The sequence below is a fragment of the Salvelinus alpinus genome, chromosome 34 (assembly GCF_045679555.1).
Source record: "Salvelinus alpinus chromosome 34, SLU_Salpinus.1, whole genome shotgun sequence".
Classification (NCBI taxonomy): Eukaryota; Metazoa; Chordata; class Actinopteri; order Salmoniformes; family Salmonidae; genus Salvelinus; species Salvelinus alpinus.
The window spans coordinates 26,725,081-26,742,003 of NC_092119.1; the positions used below are offsets into that span (position 1 = coordinate 26,725,081).

Consider the following 16,923-nt stretch of genomic DNA (forward strand, 5'->3'; position numbering starts at 1 on the left):
TCTTACCAGTTCATACGTTGCACTTATCTTAATCGGCAGGACACTTTCTTTACTAGGAGTTTGACGCTGCTGACCGATGCAGTTACATTGATGATGTCTTTGCTCTGGGAAGGTAAACCAACATTACAGACATTCACTTGAAGTACATCTGTCAATTCAGTTGCTCTGAGCTTTAGAAAACTGTTATGAAATGTCTTGTTCTTATCGGCCTCATCAGGGCAGATGTTGTCGATTATGGAAATGCATTCAACCTGACAAAATACCTGACCAATGAGACTGAGTACATCGTCTGGGAACGTGTGTCTTCTTCCATTGCCTATGTGCGAGACATGTTGTCTGACGACACTGTTCTTTACCCTAAATTCCAGGTGGGTCTGTTTTCCACTTAATTTTTGTATAGACAGTGGGGAGAACAAGTATTTGATACACTGCCGATTTTGCAGGTTTTCCTACTTACAAAGCATGTAGAGGTCTGTAATTTTTATCATAGGTACACTTCAACTGTGAGAGACGGAATCTAAAAAAATCCAGAAAATCACATTGTATGATTTTTAAGTAATTAATTTGCATTTTATTGCATGACATAAGTATTTGATACATCAGAAAAGCAGAACTTAATATTTGGTACAGAAACCTTTGTTTGCAATTAGAGATCATACGTTTCCTGTAGTTCTTGACCAGGTTTGCACACACTGCAGCAGGGATTTTGGCCCACTCCTCCATACAGACCTTCTCCAGATCCTTCAGGTTTTGGGGCTGTCGCTGGGCAATACGGACTTTCAGCTCCCACCAAAGATTTTCTATTGGGTTCAGGTCTGGAGACTGGTTAGGCCACTCCAGGACCTTGAGATGCTTCTTACGGAGCCACTCCTTAGTTGCCCTGGCTGTGTGTTTCGGGTCGTTGTCATGCTGGAAGACCCAGCCACGACCCATCTTCAATGCTCTTACTGAGGGAAGGAGGTTGTTGGCCAAGATCTCGCGATACATGGCCCCATCCATCCTCCCCTCAATACGGTGCAGTCGTCCTGTCCCCTTTGCAGAAAAGCATCCCCAAAGAATGATGTTTCCACCTCCATGCTTCACGGTTGGGATGGTGTTCTTGGGGTTGTACTCATCCTTCTTCTTCCTCCAAACACGGCGAGTGGAGTTTAGACCAAAAAGCTCTATTTTTGTCTCATCAGACCACATGACCTTCTCCCATTCCTCCTCTGGATCATCCAGATGGTCATTGGCAAACTTCAGACGGGCCTGGACATGCGCTGGCTTGAGCAGGGGGACCTTGCGTGCGCTGCAGGATTTTAATCCATGACGGCGTAGTGTGTTACTAATGGTTTTCTTTGAGATTGTGGTCCCAGCTCTCTTCAGGTCATTGACCAGGTCCTGCCGTGTAGTTCTGGGCTGATCCCTCACCTTCCTCATGATCATTGATGCACCACGAGGTGAGATCTTGCATGGAGCCCCAGACCGAGAGTGATTGACCGTCATCTTGAACTTCTTCCATTTTCTAATAATTGCGCCAACAGTTGTTGCCTTCTCACCAAGCTGCTTGCCTATTGTCCTTATAGCCCATCCCAGCCTTGTGCAGGTCTACAATTTTATCCCTGATGTCCTTACACAGCTGTCAGGTCTTGGCCATTGTGGAGAGGTTGGAGTCTGTTTGATTGAGTGTGTGGACAGGTGTCTTTTATACAGGTAACGAGTTCAAACAGGTGCAGTTAATACAGGTAATGAGTGGAGAACAGGAGGGCTTCTTAAAGAAAAACTAACAGGTCTGTGAGAGCCGGAATTCTTACTGGTTGGTAGGTGATCAAATACTTATGTCATGCAATAAAATGCAAATTAATTACTTAAAAATCATACAATGTGATTTTCTGGATTTTTGTTTTAGATTCTGTCTCTCACAGTTGAAGTGTACCTATGATAAAAATTACAGACCTCTACATGCTTTGTAAGTAGGAAAACCTGCAAAATCGGCAGTGTCAAATACTTGTTCTCCCCACTGTATATATTTTTTTACAGGTGGATTATGCCCTCCGCTGGCCAACTAGAACACACACAAAATAATAATCTTGGGAGTTTGCACATACAGGTAACTGCCAAAATAAAGGAAACACCAACATAAAGTGTCTAAATAGGGCATTGGGCACCACGAGACCGAACAGTTTCAATGTGCCTTGGCATAGATTCTACAAGTGTCTGGCACTCTATTGAAGGGATGTAAATCAAATCAAATCAAATTTTATTTGTCACATACACATGGTTAGCAGATGTTAATGCGAGTGTAGCGAAATGCTTGTGCTTCTAGTTCCGACAATGCAGTAATAACCAACAAGTAATCTAACCTAACAATTCCACAACTACTACCTTATACACACAAGTGTAAAGGGATAAAGAATATGTACATAAAGATATATGAATGAGTGATGGTACAGAACGGCATAGGCAAGATGCAGTAGATGGTATAGAGTACAGTCTATACATATGAGATTTTTTTATTTTTTTTATTTCACCTTTATTTAACCAGGTAGGCTAGTTGAGAACAAGTTCTCATTTGCAACTGCGACCTGGCCAAGATAAAGCATAGCAGTGTGAACAAACAACACAGAGTTACACATGGAGTAAACAATAAACAAGTCAATAACATGGTAGAAAAAAAGAGAATCTATATACAATGTGTGCAAAAGGCATGAGGTAGGCAATAAATCGAATAATTACAATTTAGCAGATTAACACTGGAGTGATAAATCATCAGATGATCATGTGCAAGAAGAGATACTGGTGTGCAAAAGAGCAGAAAAGTAAATAAATAAAAGCAGTATGGGGGGTGAGGTAGGTAAATTGGGTGGGTAGTTTACAGATGGACTATGTACAGCTGCAGCGATCGGTTAGCTGCTCGGATAGCAGATTTTTAAAGTTGTTGAGGGAGATAAAAGTCTCCAACTTCAGAGATTTTTGCAATTCGTTCCAGTCGCAGGCAGCAGAGAACTGGAAGGAAAGGCGTCCAAATGAGGTTTTAGCTTTAGGGATGATCAGTGAGATACACCTGCTGGAGCGCGTGCTGCGGGTGGGTGTAGCCATCGTGACCAGTGAACTGAGATAAGGCGGCACTTTACCTAGCATAGCCTTGTAGATGACCTGGAGCCAGTGGGTCTGACGACGAACATGTAGCGAGGGCCAGCCGACTAGGGCATACAGGTCGCAGTGGTGGGTCGTATAAGGTGCTTTAGTAACAAAACGAATGGCACTGTGATAAACTGCATCCAGTTTGCTGAGTAGAGTGTTGGAAGCTATTTTGTAGATGACATCGCCGAAGTCGAGGATCGGCAGGATAGTCAGTTTTACTAGGGTAAGTTTGGCGGCGTGAGTGTCGGCGCCGACAGAGATGGCCGCCTCGCTTCGCGTTCCTAGGAAACTATGCAGTATTTTGTTTTTTTATGTGTTATCATACCCTACATTACTCCACGAGAAATTCCATTATTTGGTGTTTTGTTGATGGTGGTGAAAAACGCTGTCTCAGACACCGCTCCAGAGTCTCCCATAAGTGTTCAATTGGGTTGAGATCTGGTGACAGGCGACCATGGCATATGGTTAAGATAGTTTTCATGCTCATCAAACCATTCAGTGATCACTCGTCCCTGTGTATGGGGGCATTGTCATCATATGGGGGCATGGCCATGGTAGCCAAAATAATGGCATGCCCATTATAGTTACAGAGCATTCTGAAAGTATTCAGACCCTATGACTTTTTCCACTTTGTTACATTACAGCCTTATTCTAAAATTGATTAAATTTAGTTTTTCCCTCAAACTACACACAATACCCTGTAATGACAAACCAGAAACAGGTTTAAGATTGTTTATGCACATATATAAAAAAAATATCACATTTACATAATTATTCAGACCCTTTACTCAGTACTTTGTTGAAGCACCTTTGGCAGTGATTACAGCCTCGAGTCTCTTGGATATGACACTACAAGCTTGTTACACCTGTATTTGGGGAGTTTCTCCTATTCTTTTCTGCAAATCCTCTCAAGCTCTGTCAGGTTGGATGGGGAGCGTTGCTGCACAGCTATTTTCGGGACTCTCCAGAGATGTTCGATCGGGTTCAAGTCCGGGCTCTGGCTGGGCCACTCAAGGACATTCAGAGACTTGCCCTGAAGCCACTCCTGCGTTGTCTTGGCTGTGTGCTTAGGGTCGTTGTCCTGTTGAAAGGTGAACCTTTGACCCAGTCTCAGGTCCTGAGTGCTCTGGAGCTGGTTTTCTTCAAGGATCTCTCTGTACTTTGCTCCGTTCATCTTTCCCTCTATCCTGACTAGTCTCCCAGTGCCTGCCGCTGAAAAATATCCCCACAACATGATGCTGCCACCACCATGCTTCACCGTAGGGATGGTGCCAGGTTTCCTTCAGATGTGACGCTTGGCATTCAGGCTAAAGAGTTCAATCTTGGTTTCATCAGTCCAAAGAATCTTGTTTCTCATGGTCTGAGAGTCCTTTACTCCAAGCGGGTTGTCATGTGCCTTTTACTGAGGAGTGGCTTACGTCTGGATACTTTACCATAAAGGCCTGATTGGTGGAGTGCTGCAGAGATGGTTTTCCTTCTGGAAGGTTTTCCCATCTCCACAGAGGAACTCTGGAGCTCTGTCAGAATGACCATCGGATTCTTGGTCACTTCACTAACAAGCCCTTCTCCCCTGATTGCTCAGTTTAGCCGGGCGGACAGCTCTTCCATTTAAGAATGATGGAGGCTACTGTGTTCTTGGGGACCTTGAATACTGCAGAGTTTTATTGGTATTCTTCCCCAGGTCTGTGCCTCGACACAAATCCTGTCTTGGAGCTCTACGGACAATTCCTTCGACCTTATGGTTTGATTTTTACTGTGACATGTACTGTAAACTGTGGGACCTTATATAGACAGATGTGTGCCTTTCCAAATCATGTCAAATCAATTGAATTCACCACAGGTGGACTCCATTCAAGTTTGTAGAAACATTTCAAGGATCATCAATGGAAACAGGATGCACCTGAGCTCAATTTCGTGTCTCATAGCAAAGGGTCTGAATACTTATGTAAATAAGGTAGTTATTTTATATAAATTAGGAAACATTTCTAAAAATCGGTTTTCGCTTTGTCTATATGGGGTATTGGGTGTAGATTGAAGAGGGGAAAAATGTATTTAATCCATTTTGAATAAGTCTGTAACATAACAAAATGTAGAAAAAGGAGTCAATACTTTTAGAATGCACTGTACATATACATATACAGCTCTGGAAAAAATTAAGAGACTACTGCAAAATTATCAGTTTCTCTGGTTTTACTATTTATAGGTACAGTTGAAGTCTTACATACATACCTTAGCCAAATACATTTATACTCAGTTTTTCACAATTCCTGACATTTAATCCTAGTAAACATTCCCTGTCTCAGGTCAGTTAGGATCACCACTTTATTTTAAGAATGTGAAATGCCAGAATAATATAAATTTCAGCTTTTATTTCTTTCATCACATTCCCAGTGGGTCAGAAGTTTACATACACTAAATTAGTATTTGGTAGCATTGCCTTTAAATTGTTTAACTCGGATCAAACGTTTCAGGTAGCCTTCCACAAGCTTCCCACAATAATTTGGGTGAATTTTGGCCCATTCCTCCTGACAGAGCTGGTGTAACTGAGTCAGGTTTGTAGGCCTCCTTGCTCGCACACACTTTTTCAGTTCTGCCCACAAATTTTCTATGGGATTGAGGTCAGGGCTTTGTGATGGCCACTCCAATACCTTGACTTTGTTGTCCTTAAGCCATTTTGCCACAACTTTGGAAGTATGCTTGGGGTCATTGTCCATTTGGAAGACCCATTTGCGACCAAGCTTTAACTTCCTGACTAATGTCTTGAGATGTTGCTTCAATATATCCACATAATTTTCCTACCTCATAATGCCATCTATTTTGTGAAGTGCACCAGTCCCTCCTACAGCAAAGCAACCCCACAACATGATGCTGCTACCCCCGTGCTTCACGGTTGGGATGGTGTTTTTCGGCTTGCAAGTCTCCCCCTTTTTCCTCCAAACATAACGATGGTCATTATGGCCAAACAGTTGTATTTTTGTTTCATCAGACCAGAGGACATTTCTCCAAAAAGTACCATCTTTGTCCCCATGTGCAGTTGCAAACCGTAGTCTGGCTTTTTTATGGCGGTTCTGGAGCAGTGGCTTCTTCCTTGCTGAGCGGCCTCTCAGGTTATGTCGATGTAAGACTTGTTTTACTGTGGATAAAGATACTTTGGTACCTGTTTCCTCCAGCATCTTCACAAGGTCTTTTGCTGTTGTTCTGGGATTGATTTGCACTTTTGGCACCAAAGTACGTTCATTTCTAGGAGACAGAACGCGTCTCCTTCCTGAGCGGTATGACAGCTGCGTGGTCCCATGGTGTTCATACTTGCATACTATTGTTTGTAGAGATGCACGTGGTACCTTCAGGAATTTGGAAATGGCTCCCAAGGATGAACCAGACTTGTGGAGGTCTTGGCTGATTTCTTTTGATTTTCCCATGATGTCAGGCAAAGAGACACTGATTTCGAAGGTAGGCCTTGAAATACATCCACAGGTACTCCTCCAATTGTCTCAAATTATGTCAATTAGCCTATCAGAAGCTTCTAAAGCCATGACACCATTTTCTGGAATTTTCCAAGCTGTTTAAAGGCACAGGCAACTTAGTGTATGTAAACTTCTGACCCACTGGAATTGTGATACAGTGAAATAATCTGTCTGTAAACAATTGTTGGAATAATTACTTGCGTCATGCACAAAGTAGAAGTCCTAATCGACTTGCCAAAACTATAGTTCGTTAACAAGAAATTTGTGGAGTGGTTGAAAAACAACTTTTAATGACACCAACCTAAGAGTAATCTAAACTTCCGACTTCAACTGTACTGTCGTGTCTTTGGCATCATTAAACTGAAGATGAATCTTTATCAAAAATTCTCTGTAATTATTATTACGTGATTAAACTACTTAATCATGTAACTGTAATTAACTAGGAAGTCGCGGCACCAAGGAAAATGTTCAGATTACAAAGTTATAATTTTCCTAATATAACTTTCAGATATTTTAATATCTGATCACTTAGTCTTCTGATTAATGAATTATTCTTTACCTCACGTTAGTCTCATTCCAAACATCGTAAATTGTTGGTTATCTACACGAACCCAGTCTTCACTGAGTCATCCATACATCAATTGTCTTAAAATAATTGATTTACTAACTAAGTACTCACAGAAATGCATCACACAAACAAAGTAGATATGGTTACAAAGACATGATAGGGGGATGTGCCCTAGTGGGCTAAACCGGCATGGTGGCTTGTTAGACAGAGTGATAATTATAACAATTGAAATGCTAATCCTTTGCACATGAACGCTCACTCATTCGGGAATAATTGCAATCAATATATATATATATATTTACACTCAGTGTGTCTTCGGGATCTCTGTTGACAAGTTAGTTTCTGTTTCTGTTAGTTTCTGTTTGTCCGCCCTCTCTCTCTCTCTGCCGTGGTTAGAATGGATAGTTCAGAGTGACATTCATGTCGTTATAGAATAGTTGTTTCGGCGGTTGTCGGTCTTCGTGTTCAATGATACCGAATTCCTAGCTGCAGACTAGTAATTAATATCAAAGACTTGTTCTTATTCTGTCGGTATTGATAGTCTAAGAGTTTAACCATGTGGGATGGTTAAAAGATTCAGCAATCTACTTAAACCTTATTTCCCTTTGCGATAGAGGTACTGGGTGGGGGTTTTATTCGGAAGAGCAGAAAAGGGCCTGTACCATGATGCCAGACCATAACTGTGCTCAAGGGCGGTCCTCTGATTTTAGTTAACTTCTAGTTCCTCCCAAACCCGGATCCGGCAGCACCCCCCACAGTAAAAAAGTTGACTAGCATAGCCTAGCATAGCGTCACAAGTAAATACTAGCATCTAAATATCATTAAATCACAAGTCCAAGACACCAGATGAAAGATACACTTCTTGTGAATCCAGCCATCATTTCTGATTTTTAAAATGTTTTACAGGGAAGACACAATATGTAAATCTATTAGCTAACCACGTTAGCAAAAGACACCAGTTTTTTACTCCATCAGTAGCTATCACTAATTCGACTAAATAAAGATATATATAGCCACTAACCAAGAAACAACTTCATAAGATGACAGTCTGATAACATATTTATGGTATAGCATATGTTTTTTTAGAAAAATGTGCATTTTTCAGGTATAAATCATAGTTTACCATTGCAGCCACTATCACAAAACTCACCAAAGCGACTAGAATAACTACAGAGAGCAACGTGTATTACCTAATTACTCATCATAAAACATTTCTTAAAAATACACAGCGTACAGCAATTGAAAGACACAGATCTTGTGAATCCAGACAATATTTCAGATTTTCTAAGTGTTTTACAGCGAAAACACAATATATCGTTATATTAGCATACCACATGAGCTAACATCACCCCAGCATTGATTCAAGGCAAAAAGAGCGATAACGTTATCACCACCAAAATATATTAATTTTTTCACTAACCTTCTCAGAATTCTTCAGATGACAGTCCTGTAACATCATATTACACAATGCATATAGAGTTTGTTCGAAAATGTGCATATTTAGCATCACAAATCGTGGTTATGCAATGTAATCAGTCAAAACATGGCATGCATTCTGGCCGGCGCCATCTTGGAAAGGCACCTAAGTTTACGATTATTTATCGATTAGATTGACAAAAAAAATACAGGTTGGACAGCTAATGAAAGATGCATTAGTTATTAATGCAACCGCTGAGTTAGATTTTTAAAATTAACGTTACTAGACATACAGTGTGAGTTACAGCCAGACTAGTGCCGCAATAATGGCCGACAAATGCGTTTACATTTTTCCACATAAATACGGAATAAAATCATAAATAGCTCTTACTTTTGGACGAGCTTCCATCAGAATCTTGGGCAAGTTGTACTTTGTCCAAAATAATCGTTGCTTTGTTGTAAAACGTCCTCTTCAACTTCGGAACTAGCAGCTAACAATAGCTACGTGGCACACACATGTCCAAATCCTCAAAGCGCAATACTACGAAAATTCAGAAAATAGCAATATACTCGCATAAACTGATATAAATCGGTTTAAAATAACTTCGTTATGATGTTTCTAACACCTATATCGAATTAAATCACAGACGGATATATCTTAGGCCGATAACGAGAGCTTTTGAGCATGCCATTCTGATGTCCTCTCTTGCGCCTTGACGAGCGTCCAAAAGAACGGACATGTCACTCCATGGCCTTTTATAAACTCTGAGAAATACGTAGAGACTCCATTCCACTTCTCATTGGTTACTGACATCCAGGTGAAGGCGGGTGCAGTTCATTTCGACCCATAGGGCACACACAGAGCTTTAAACTGATCTGAGAACAGAGCCTAGTTTTCTGACCTTCGCATGTCCTGTCATGATTTTCGCTGTAGAAAGAGTTCTGGTTCACCCACAGACATAATTCAAACGGTTTTAGAAACTAGAGATTGTTTTCTATCCAATAGTAATAATAATATGCATATTGTACGAGCAAGAATTGAGTACGAGGCAGTTTAATTTGGAAATGTAAAAAAAAAAAGTGCTAACAGCTCCCCCTATTGACAAAAGGTTAAACTCCAAAGGGAATTGAAATTTCCTTCATTAAACAGTCCAAAATCACATTACATAATTTCACAAACAGTTCCATTCTCACTCATTCATTTTATACAACAATTAGATGTAAGCCTCATAACTGAGGCTATTGTATAAACAGCGTTATGGTAATGTGGCCGTATTGTCTCTCATGAGTTTCACAAAATGGTACCAAACGGACCAGTTCGTAGCTGGATTCTTCACTCATCTTTTATACATTCTCCAGAACATAAATACTGTTCGGACCTCCAGTTCTGTGAGGTGGAAGAAATTCCTTTGTTCTCTCTATGAAAACTCACTCGCTCTATACTGTCTGGCTATGAGGCAGGATCTTCTCTAGGAATTTACGACCTCTCTGACCACAGCAGCCTGGGTGTGGGAGACAGAGGTAGGGGGATGGTGCATAGAAAAGGGCTGGTGCAGAGGGAGGGGGGATAGTGCTCACTGTACCCAAAGAGGGCAACGTTATGACAGTACATTCTAAAATATTATGGCACTGCCATAATATAACCTTAACACAGCACCAACAACCCAACCTTGCTGTTTTTACAGAAAATGAAGGTTAAGTATGTAACCACGGTTATGTGAGCTATTTGGATCACTCCAATATATTGGTATCACTCCGCGATACATCCGAGGTGAGGATTTACAGATTTACTCCCGTGTACACCTGTGTCACGGCTGGGGTCCGCCACTATATATAGAACCCATGGCAGCGACACACATTCTCTACATCATTTTTGATGTACATCAATCCACTCTAGCGGATTTGAGTGATCCATATAGCTCACATGCGTAACCTTCGTTATGTTTCACTATAATGGATCACTCCAATATATTGGTATACCGGTACCAGACTTAGTCGGTGCTAGAGGTACCTGGCAAGCCAGCGGCGAAGTCCCAGCGCAGGACCAAGACGCAGGGGCCGTCAATGTGGAAGGGGGGTCCCGGCACAGTCCCCGGAAGGGGAGGCGATGCCCAGGACCGCTGAACCAACAGCAGAGGGAGGTGCCACATTTACCCGATAGTACCTAGCAAAGGTGCAAAAGGAAGCCCAGCTGGCCGCAGCACAGATATTAGCGAGGGGCACTCTTCTCAGTAGAGCCCAGGATGCAGCCACCCCTCGTGTTGAATGTGGCACCACAGATCCCAGCACTGGCCTGCCAGCCAGGCGGTGTGCTGTCGAAATCGTGTCCACGATCCAGTGATAGAGCCTCTGCTTTGATAGCCCAGCCCCCAGGACTCTCTCACCATAGCAGACAAAGAGCTGATCTGTTGTTCTCACTGACTGTGTCCGCTCCACATAGGCAGCCAGTGCCCTCACAGGGCACAGCATGCCGGAGGGCACAGCATGACAGCAGGTCCTGTCTCAGGAGAAGTTGCCAAGGTGTCCCAGACAACAGGGACAGGAGAAGGCTGAACCAGGGTTGTCTGGGCCAGTATGAGGCCACCAGAAGCAGATTATGCTCTGCCATCCTGGTCCTGTCCAGCACAGCCTGGATCAGGAGAAAATGGGGGAATGCGTAAAGCTCCAGGCCTGGCCAATTGTGAGCCAGAGCATCCAAGCCCCGGGGCCCTGGTGGCTCTGACATGGAGTACCACAGGGGGCAGTGTGCATTGTCCAGGGAGGCAAACAGGTCCAGCTGCGCCTTCCCGAACTTGTCCCACAGGTGCGTCACCACCTGGGGATATAGGCTACAGTCCCAAGGTGATGGGCCCTGCCTCGAGAGCATATCCGCTGCCATATTCAGGATACCAGGTACGTGCGCTGCGTGTAGAGACGCTAGACTTCCCTGAGCCTAGAGAAGGAGCTTCCGTGTCATAAGATGGATGCGGTGGGACCTCAGTCCACCTTGATGGTTGATGTATCAACCACCACTGTGGTGTTGTCCGTTCTCACCAGTACATGTCTTCCCTTCAGATGTGGAAGGAAAGACTGCAGGGCCAGCAGTACAGCTCTGACATCTAGTGTATTGATGTGCCTGCCACTCCAAGTGGGTAGCCAACAGCTGCTGGCCGACCTTCCCATGGTCACACCCTCCAGCCGATTAGGGAGGTGTCTGTGCTGACCAGCTCCCAGCGGCATATCCTCAGCATCTCCACCTCACCTGAGAGAAAGGAGCGACAGCGCCACCTCAACAATGCCCTGAGGCACTGTGTGGTCACCCGTAGCTGGCGGTGACGGTGGCGCTTCGGGTGCAGCCGGTGGGAGTTGAACCACTGTTGAAGAGGCCGGAGATGGAGCAGGCCCAGGGGAATCAACAACAAGGCCGCCATCAGCAAGCCCAACAGGCTTTGGCAGTTTAGGGTGGATACCACTCACCCCTGCCGAAAGTGGTCGAGGCAAGATAAGATCGCCTGAACACTTCTGGCGGGCAGGCGTGCTCTCATGAGGACTGAGTCCAGTTCCATGCCAATGAAGGCCACCCTCTGGGTGGGCGTCAGACAACTCTTCTTGTCGTTTACAGTAATGCCCAGCCCGCCGATGTGGGTAAGGAGCATGTCTCTGTCTGACAGGACATGGGTCCTGTTCGGGGCACAAATCATCGTCCAGGTAATTGAGGATCAACGACCCTCGGGACGTTAGAGGTACCAGGACAGCGTCCATGCACTTTGTGAATGTGCGGGGTGCCAAGGAGAGGCCGAAGGGAAGAACCATGAATTCGCAAGCCCTCCCTTCGAAGCGAATCAGAGGTTTTGCCAATGAGCTGGGTGAACAGGAACATGGAAGTACGCATCCCTCAGGTCCAGTGTCACAAACCACTGGTCCCGGGAGACGGCCTGCATCACGCAGGCCGGGGACAGCATGTGGAACCTCAGTACCTTCAAGTACCCATTGAGGTTGCGGAGGTCCAGAATTGGTCGAAACCCTCCGTCTCTTTTTGGGACCATAAAATAAGTGGAGTAGAACCCACCTAACCGTTCTGATGTCTTGATCCTGCGAATGGCACCCTTGTCCAGGAGTGAGGAGATCTCCAGCCACAGGGTTTTCTTCTTCAGGGGGCCGGCCACCGTGGTGACACAAAGGACCCTGAAGGATGGAGGCCGGCACCGGAATTAGAGTCGGTACCCCTATGGATGCACACGGAGTCGTAGTGTAACTCTAACGAACATAAAACACGACAAACCACAGGCGGAAGATACAGAGCAAACGCGCGCAGCGAGTGGAGCACTCAAGAGGAGGGGCTGGCCATGTGGCCAGCTGCTCCAGGCTGCAAACAGCCAGTTAGTATACTTCCACGTAAGATATTACACTTACCAGTAATTTATCAAGCGAACTTCAGAAAGTTTGTACCTCCAATCATACGGACGTCCGCCGAGAAAATGAAAGAGAACGTGTGTCGCGGCCATGGGGTCTATATATAGGGGCGGACCCCATCCGTGACACAGGTGTACACGGGAGTAAATCCTCACCTCGGATGTATCCCTCCGCCGTGGATTGATACCAATATATAGGAGTTATCCAATATAGTGAAACATAACAACCCAACTATTGACCCAATGCCTGCAATGCAACAATTGGGTCATCAAAACAACCCAGAATGTTTTGTTGTTGTGTAACTTACATCTTAAAGCCATGCATGCAAGAAGCTTTGACCTTTCTGGTGCACACACATTTCTCTGTCCTCAGTTTGATTGAAGGCCTCAATCTGTATTTTTACCTTGTAACTGATTGCTTCTAGAATGAGAAGTAACAACATTATCAAGATGAGCTAGCTACTATTAATTTAAAGCAATTCAAATCTAATTGTTACAAAGAATGAATGGGCTACATTTGAGAATACATGCATTTGCTCACCTTATCAATCTTGTAGACAATACACTCATCACAAAAGAAAGTGTTATTAGTGATTGCAGCTCCTAGCTTTTTCCAACACCACGGGTTGGGGAAGAGTATCTATCCATCTGCAAAAGTTAAGTTTTACTGATGTCATATCAACTCATATTGTTGCTACCTTAGCTGTTGTGACAGCTAACATGCTACTGAACCTTGACACTAGCTTATTAACATGCGTATTGGTCTTAAGACAGCAACGTATTTACCTAAAAATAAGTGTTTAGGCAAATCATTAGCTAGCTAGCTATCACAATAATTGTGCAAAAATATGATAGCTAACGTTAGCTAGCTAAGCGCTAGCCAGTCAGTATCACTGACAGATTGAAACTGGTATCAACAAAATGTTTCACTCTATCCCATAAAACGTGACATTCCTAACTAGGCATAATTTAGCTAATAAAATGTTAAAGTTCATTAGGAAGTCTAATTAGTAAGTTACACTCACCGGACAACTGGTAGCTACCTAGCTAGATAGCTTGGTTTCCATTTTCCAACAGATGTTTCTAATCCCCCTGATTGGTCATCAACGGTTACTGGTCTTGGAACTTGTTGCCATAAATTCAAGTTGAATCTTAAAGAGAAAAAAACCTCTGGTGAACTGTTTGCCACTAGTGCCAATAAATATTATTGTTGCCAAAGGTTTGCAGCAGATTCACCACTAGTGACAAACATTGCAAACTTCTGGCAACATTTTGTGCCAGACTATTTAGTTTGCATCAAATTTGCCACAAACCTGCGGGAAGTTTGCCTCAACAAACATATTTTTTTAAGGGTTACTTTGTCAGTTACCTGTACGTATGAGATAATAATGCAAACTAGAGAATAGGTCTAAAACATGTCCCTTGTTTAGCTCCATGTCCCTGGTGGGGTGTTTTGGGGGAAACTCCCTAAGGAAGTTTCAGGAATAGACTAGTCATGTCTAGTCGCTTATTTCCCCGACAGAAATTATTCCGTGAGCATGTGCAGACTATCTCCAGGCAGCTGGGATGGGACGACAAGGGAAGCCAGAGAGATAGGTAAAACAAGGAGAGACAATCTACTTTATTTGATAGATCATGGGTGTATTTGCTGGATATTGATCGTAAACTGCATTGTCTATATGGGTTTTGTATAGGCTGTTGCGTGAGACAGTCCAGGGAATTGCTTGCCAAATGGGCGACCAGGAAGTGCTAAATGAGGCATCTGTTTTATTTGACCAATGGATCTCAGGAAACATCAGGTAAATATTAGTCTTGAATTAAATCATTAAATGACACATGATCTACTTACTAATCCAGCTGCAGTACATGCTAATGTTAGGCCTAAACTGATGGACACAACTAACTACTTTATTAGTATTCCTAAAAGCATGTTTATCCCACTAAGCCCTAATGATAACATGACCTTTGACCTCCAGCAGTGTTGGGGTGAACCTGCGCCTGTTGGTGTATCGCTATGGCATGAGGAACTCAGGCACTGAGGCGAAGTGGAACTTAATGTTTGAGAGGTACAAAACAGAAACCTTGGCCCAAGAGAAGGACAAGCTCCTGTATGGATTGGCATCCGTGGAGAACATCACTCTTCTGTTCAAGTAAATAAAAAACATGAATTATCTTTATAAATTATTTTTACATGCATTATTCAAAATTGCTTTTAAACATAATCCAGTGAAAAGTTATTACTAGAACCCCAGTACATTTGTTGGCAAGAGTGTGCAAAATTGTTTCTGGCAAACATTTTAGTTTATTTAGCTAGATATGACTTGAGATAATGCTGCTTGTTAGAATGGCGTTGTTTTTCAGCTTACTGGAGGTTTCCAAAGATGAGAGTATTGTGAGGACTCAGGATCTGTTCACTGTGGTCCAATATGTCTCTCTGAATCGCTACGGCAAGACCATGGCCTGGGACTGGGTCACTCTCAACTGGGACTACCTAGTGAACAGGTGAGCCCATTCTCTGAGTCACTTCTCTGAGTCTGAATTTCGAGTTACTGAGTCCAGAGTCATTGAAGTGATAGTGACTAATTGGAATGCTGTAAGTCAATTTACTGAATCAGTATCAACTGAGCCTAGAGTGAATGAATCATGTAAATACTGTGACAGTTTTCAATTTCCTTTTGTTTTGTTACAGATACACTATCAATGACAGGAGCCTGGGGCGCCTGCTGACCAGAATCAGCACCACCTACAATACAGAGCTACAGCTGTGGCAGGTTAGAACAGGGACATTCTACTCATAGAATTAGAATAAGTAAATCAAACAATATACCACTTAAATTGAGACTAGCACTGGTGTGCTTGAATTTAAGATTGACCGTGATCTATGTTGTGGATTGTGTCTTTTTATGGTGACTTGGTTTATGACTGACTGTGTTGACTGTGTGGTTGGGTTTTAGATGGCGCACTTTTTCAAACTGAACCCTAATGCCGGGGCTGGGGAGATGCCTAGGCAGCAAGCTCTAGAGACAGTGAAGAACAACATCGAGTGGGTCAGGAGAAACAAGGCAGAGATCAGCTCTTGGCTGGAGAGCAATGTCGCCTACTGATGACATCAGGTCAACATAAGACTAAAGAACCCATGCCTAATCCAAATAAAATACCTTCATGCTGTTTCCATTAATTAATTAATACAACGGCAGTGAAAGCACGCCACAGGACTGCCTTTATAAATCAAGTATCAAGTCCCTCTGTCCTGGATATGCTGCTGTGCAAATCAAACACACTTCTGATGTGATTGTAACTCAGTGAGCCACTTTATCTTTACTCAAGTGGAATCAATTTACAGTACTTAGTACCTTTCCTGCATTACCTACGGTATATTTGTGTTAAATTAAGAAAGGACAAATAAAATAAACATTTTGACACAAATATTTCATTTCTTATTAAGTGCTTGGAAAGAATTTGAGATGTCATATTCAAATAACCATGATTTGTCACAGAGCCTGGAGGGGTGGGTGCGGAGTCAAGCGCAGAGAGCAGAGGATAATGGGGGAAATCGGACTTTATTGCGGCATCCAACACTAACGCCCAAAACAACAGGCGAATATCAAAAAAATGTCCAACCCAACACAGGGCACAAACAGACAGGAACGCAACAACCTCGACTAACAGAAAACAAGCCCGCACAAAAACAGGCGGACCTAACAGGCTTAAATAGTCCTGAAACAAAACTAAACAAGAGACCGGTGCAACCAATAAGACATAACAAAAGGAAAAGGGGATCGGTGGCAGCTAGTAGACCGGCGACAACAACCGCCGAGCGCCGCCCGAACAGGCAGGGGAGCCACCTTCGGTGGGACAGTACCCCCCCCCTGACGCGCGGCTCCCGCAGAGCGCCGCCACCGGCCTCGAGGGCGACCCGGGGGGCAAGGCGCAGGGCGATCCGGATGGAGGCGGTGGAACT

The 16,923-nt window shown here is 43.5% G+C and overlaps 1 protein-coding gene across 2 annotated transcripts in view; it reads left to right on the forward strand.

The window, feature by feature from the left end:
• The window catches only part of LOC139563649 (glutamyl aminopeptidase-like), a 34,612-nt gene extending 18,224 nt beyond the window's left edge, over positions 1-16,388 (forward strand). Inside the window, exons 13-20 of one of the 2 annotated variants that reach the window (XM_071382494.1) lie at positions 57-112; positions 218-368; positions 14,485-14,558; positions 14,657-14,761; positions 14,942-15,112; positions 15,324-15,464; positions 15,652-15,733; positions 15,917-16,388. In XM_071382494.1, coding sequence (XP_071238595.1) covers positions 57-112; positions 218-368; positions 14,485-14,558; positions 14,657-14,761; positions 14,942-15,112; positions 15,324-15,464; positions 15,652-15,733; positions 15,917-16,066 — 930 coding nt within the window. In that variant the 3' untranslated portion in view covers positions 16,067-16,388. Of the gene's footprint in view, positions 1-56; positions 113-217; positions 369-14,484; positions 14,559-14,656; positions 14,762-14,938; positions 15,113-15,323; positions 15,465-15,651; positions 15,734-15,916 lie in introns of both variants that reach the window. The other variant, XM_071382492.1, reaches the window with a different exon arrangement.
• The last annotated feature ends 535 nt before the right edge of the window (positions 16,389-16,923 follow it).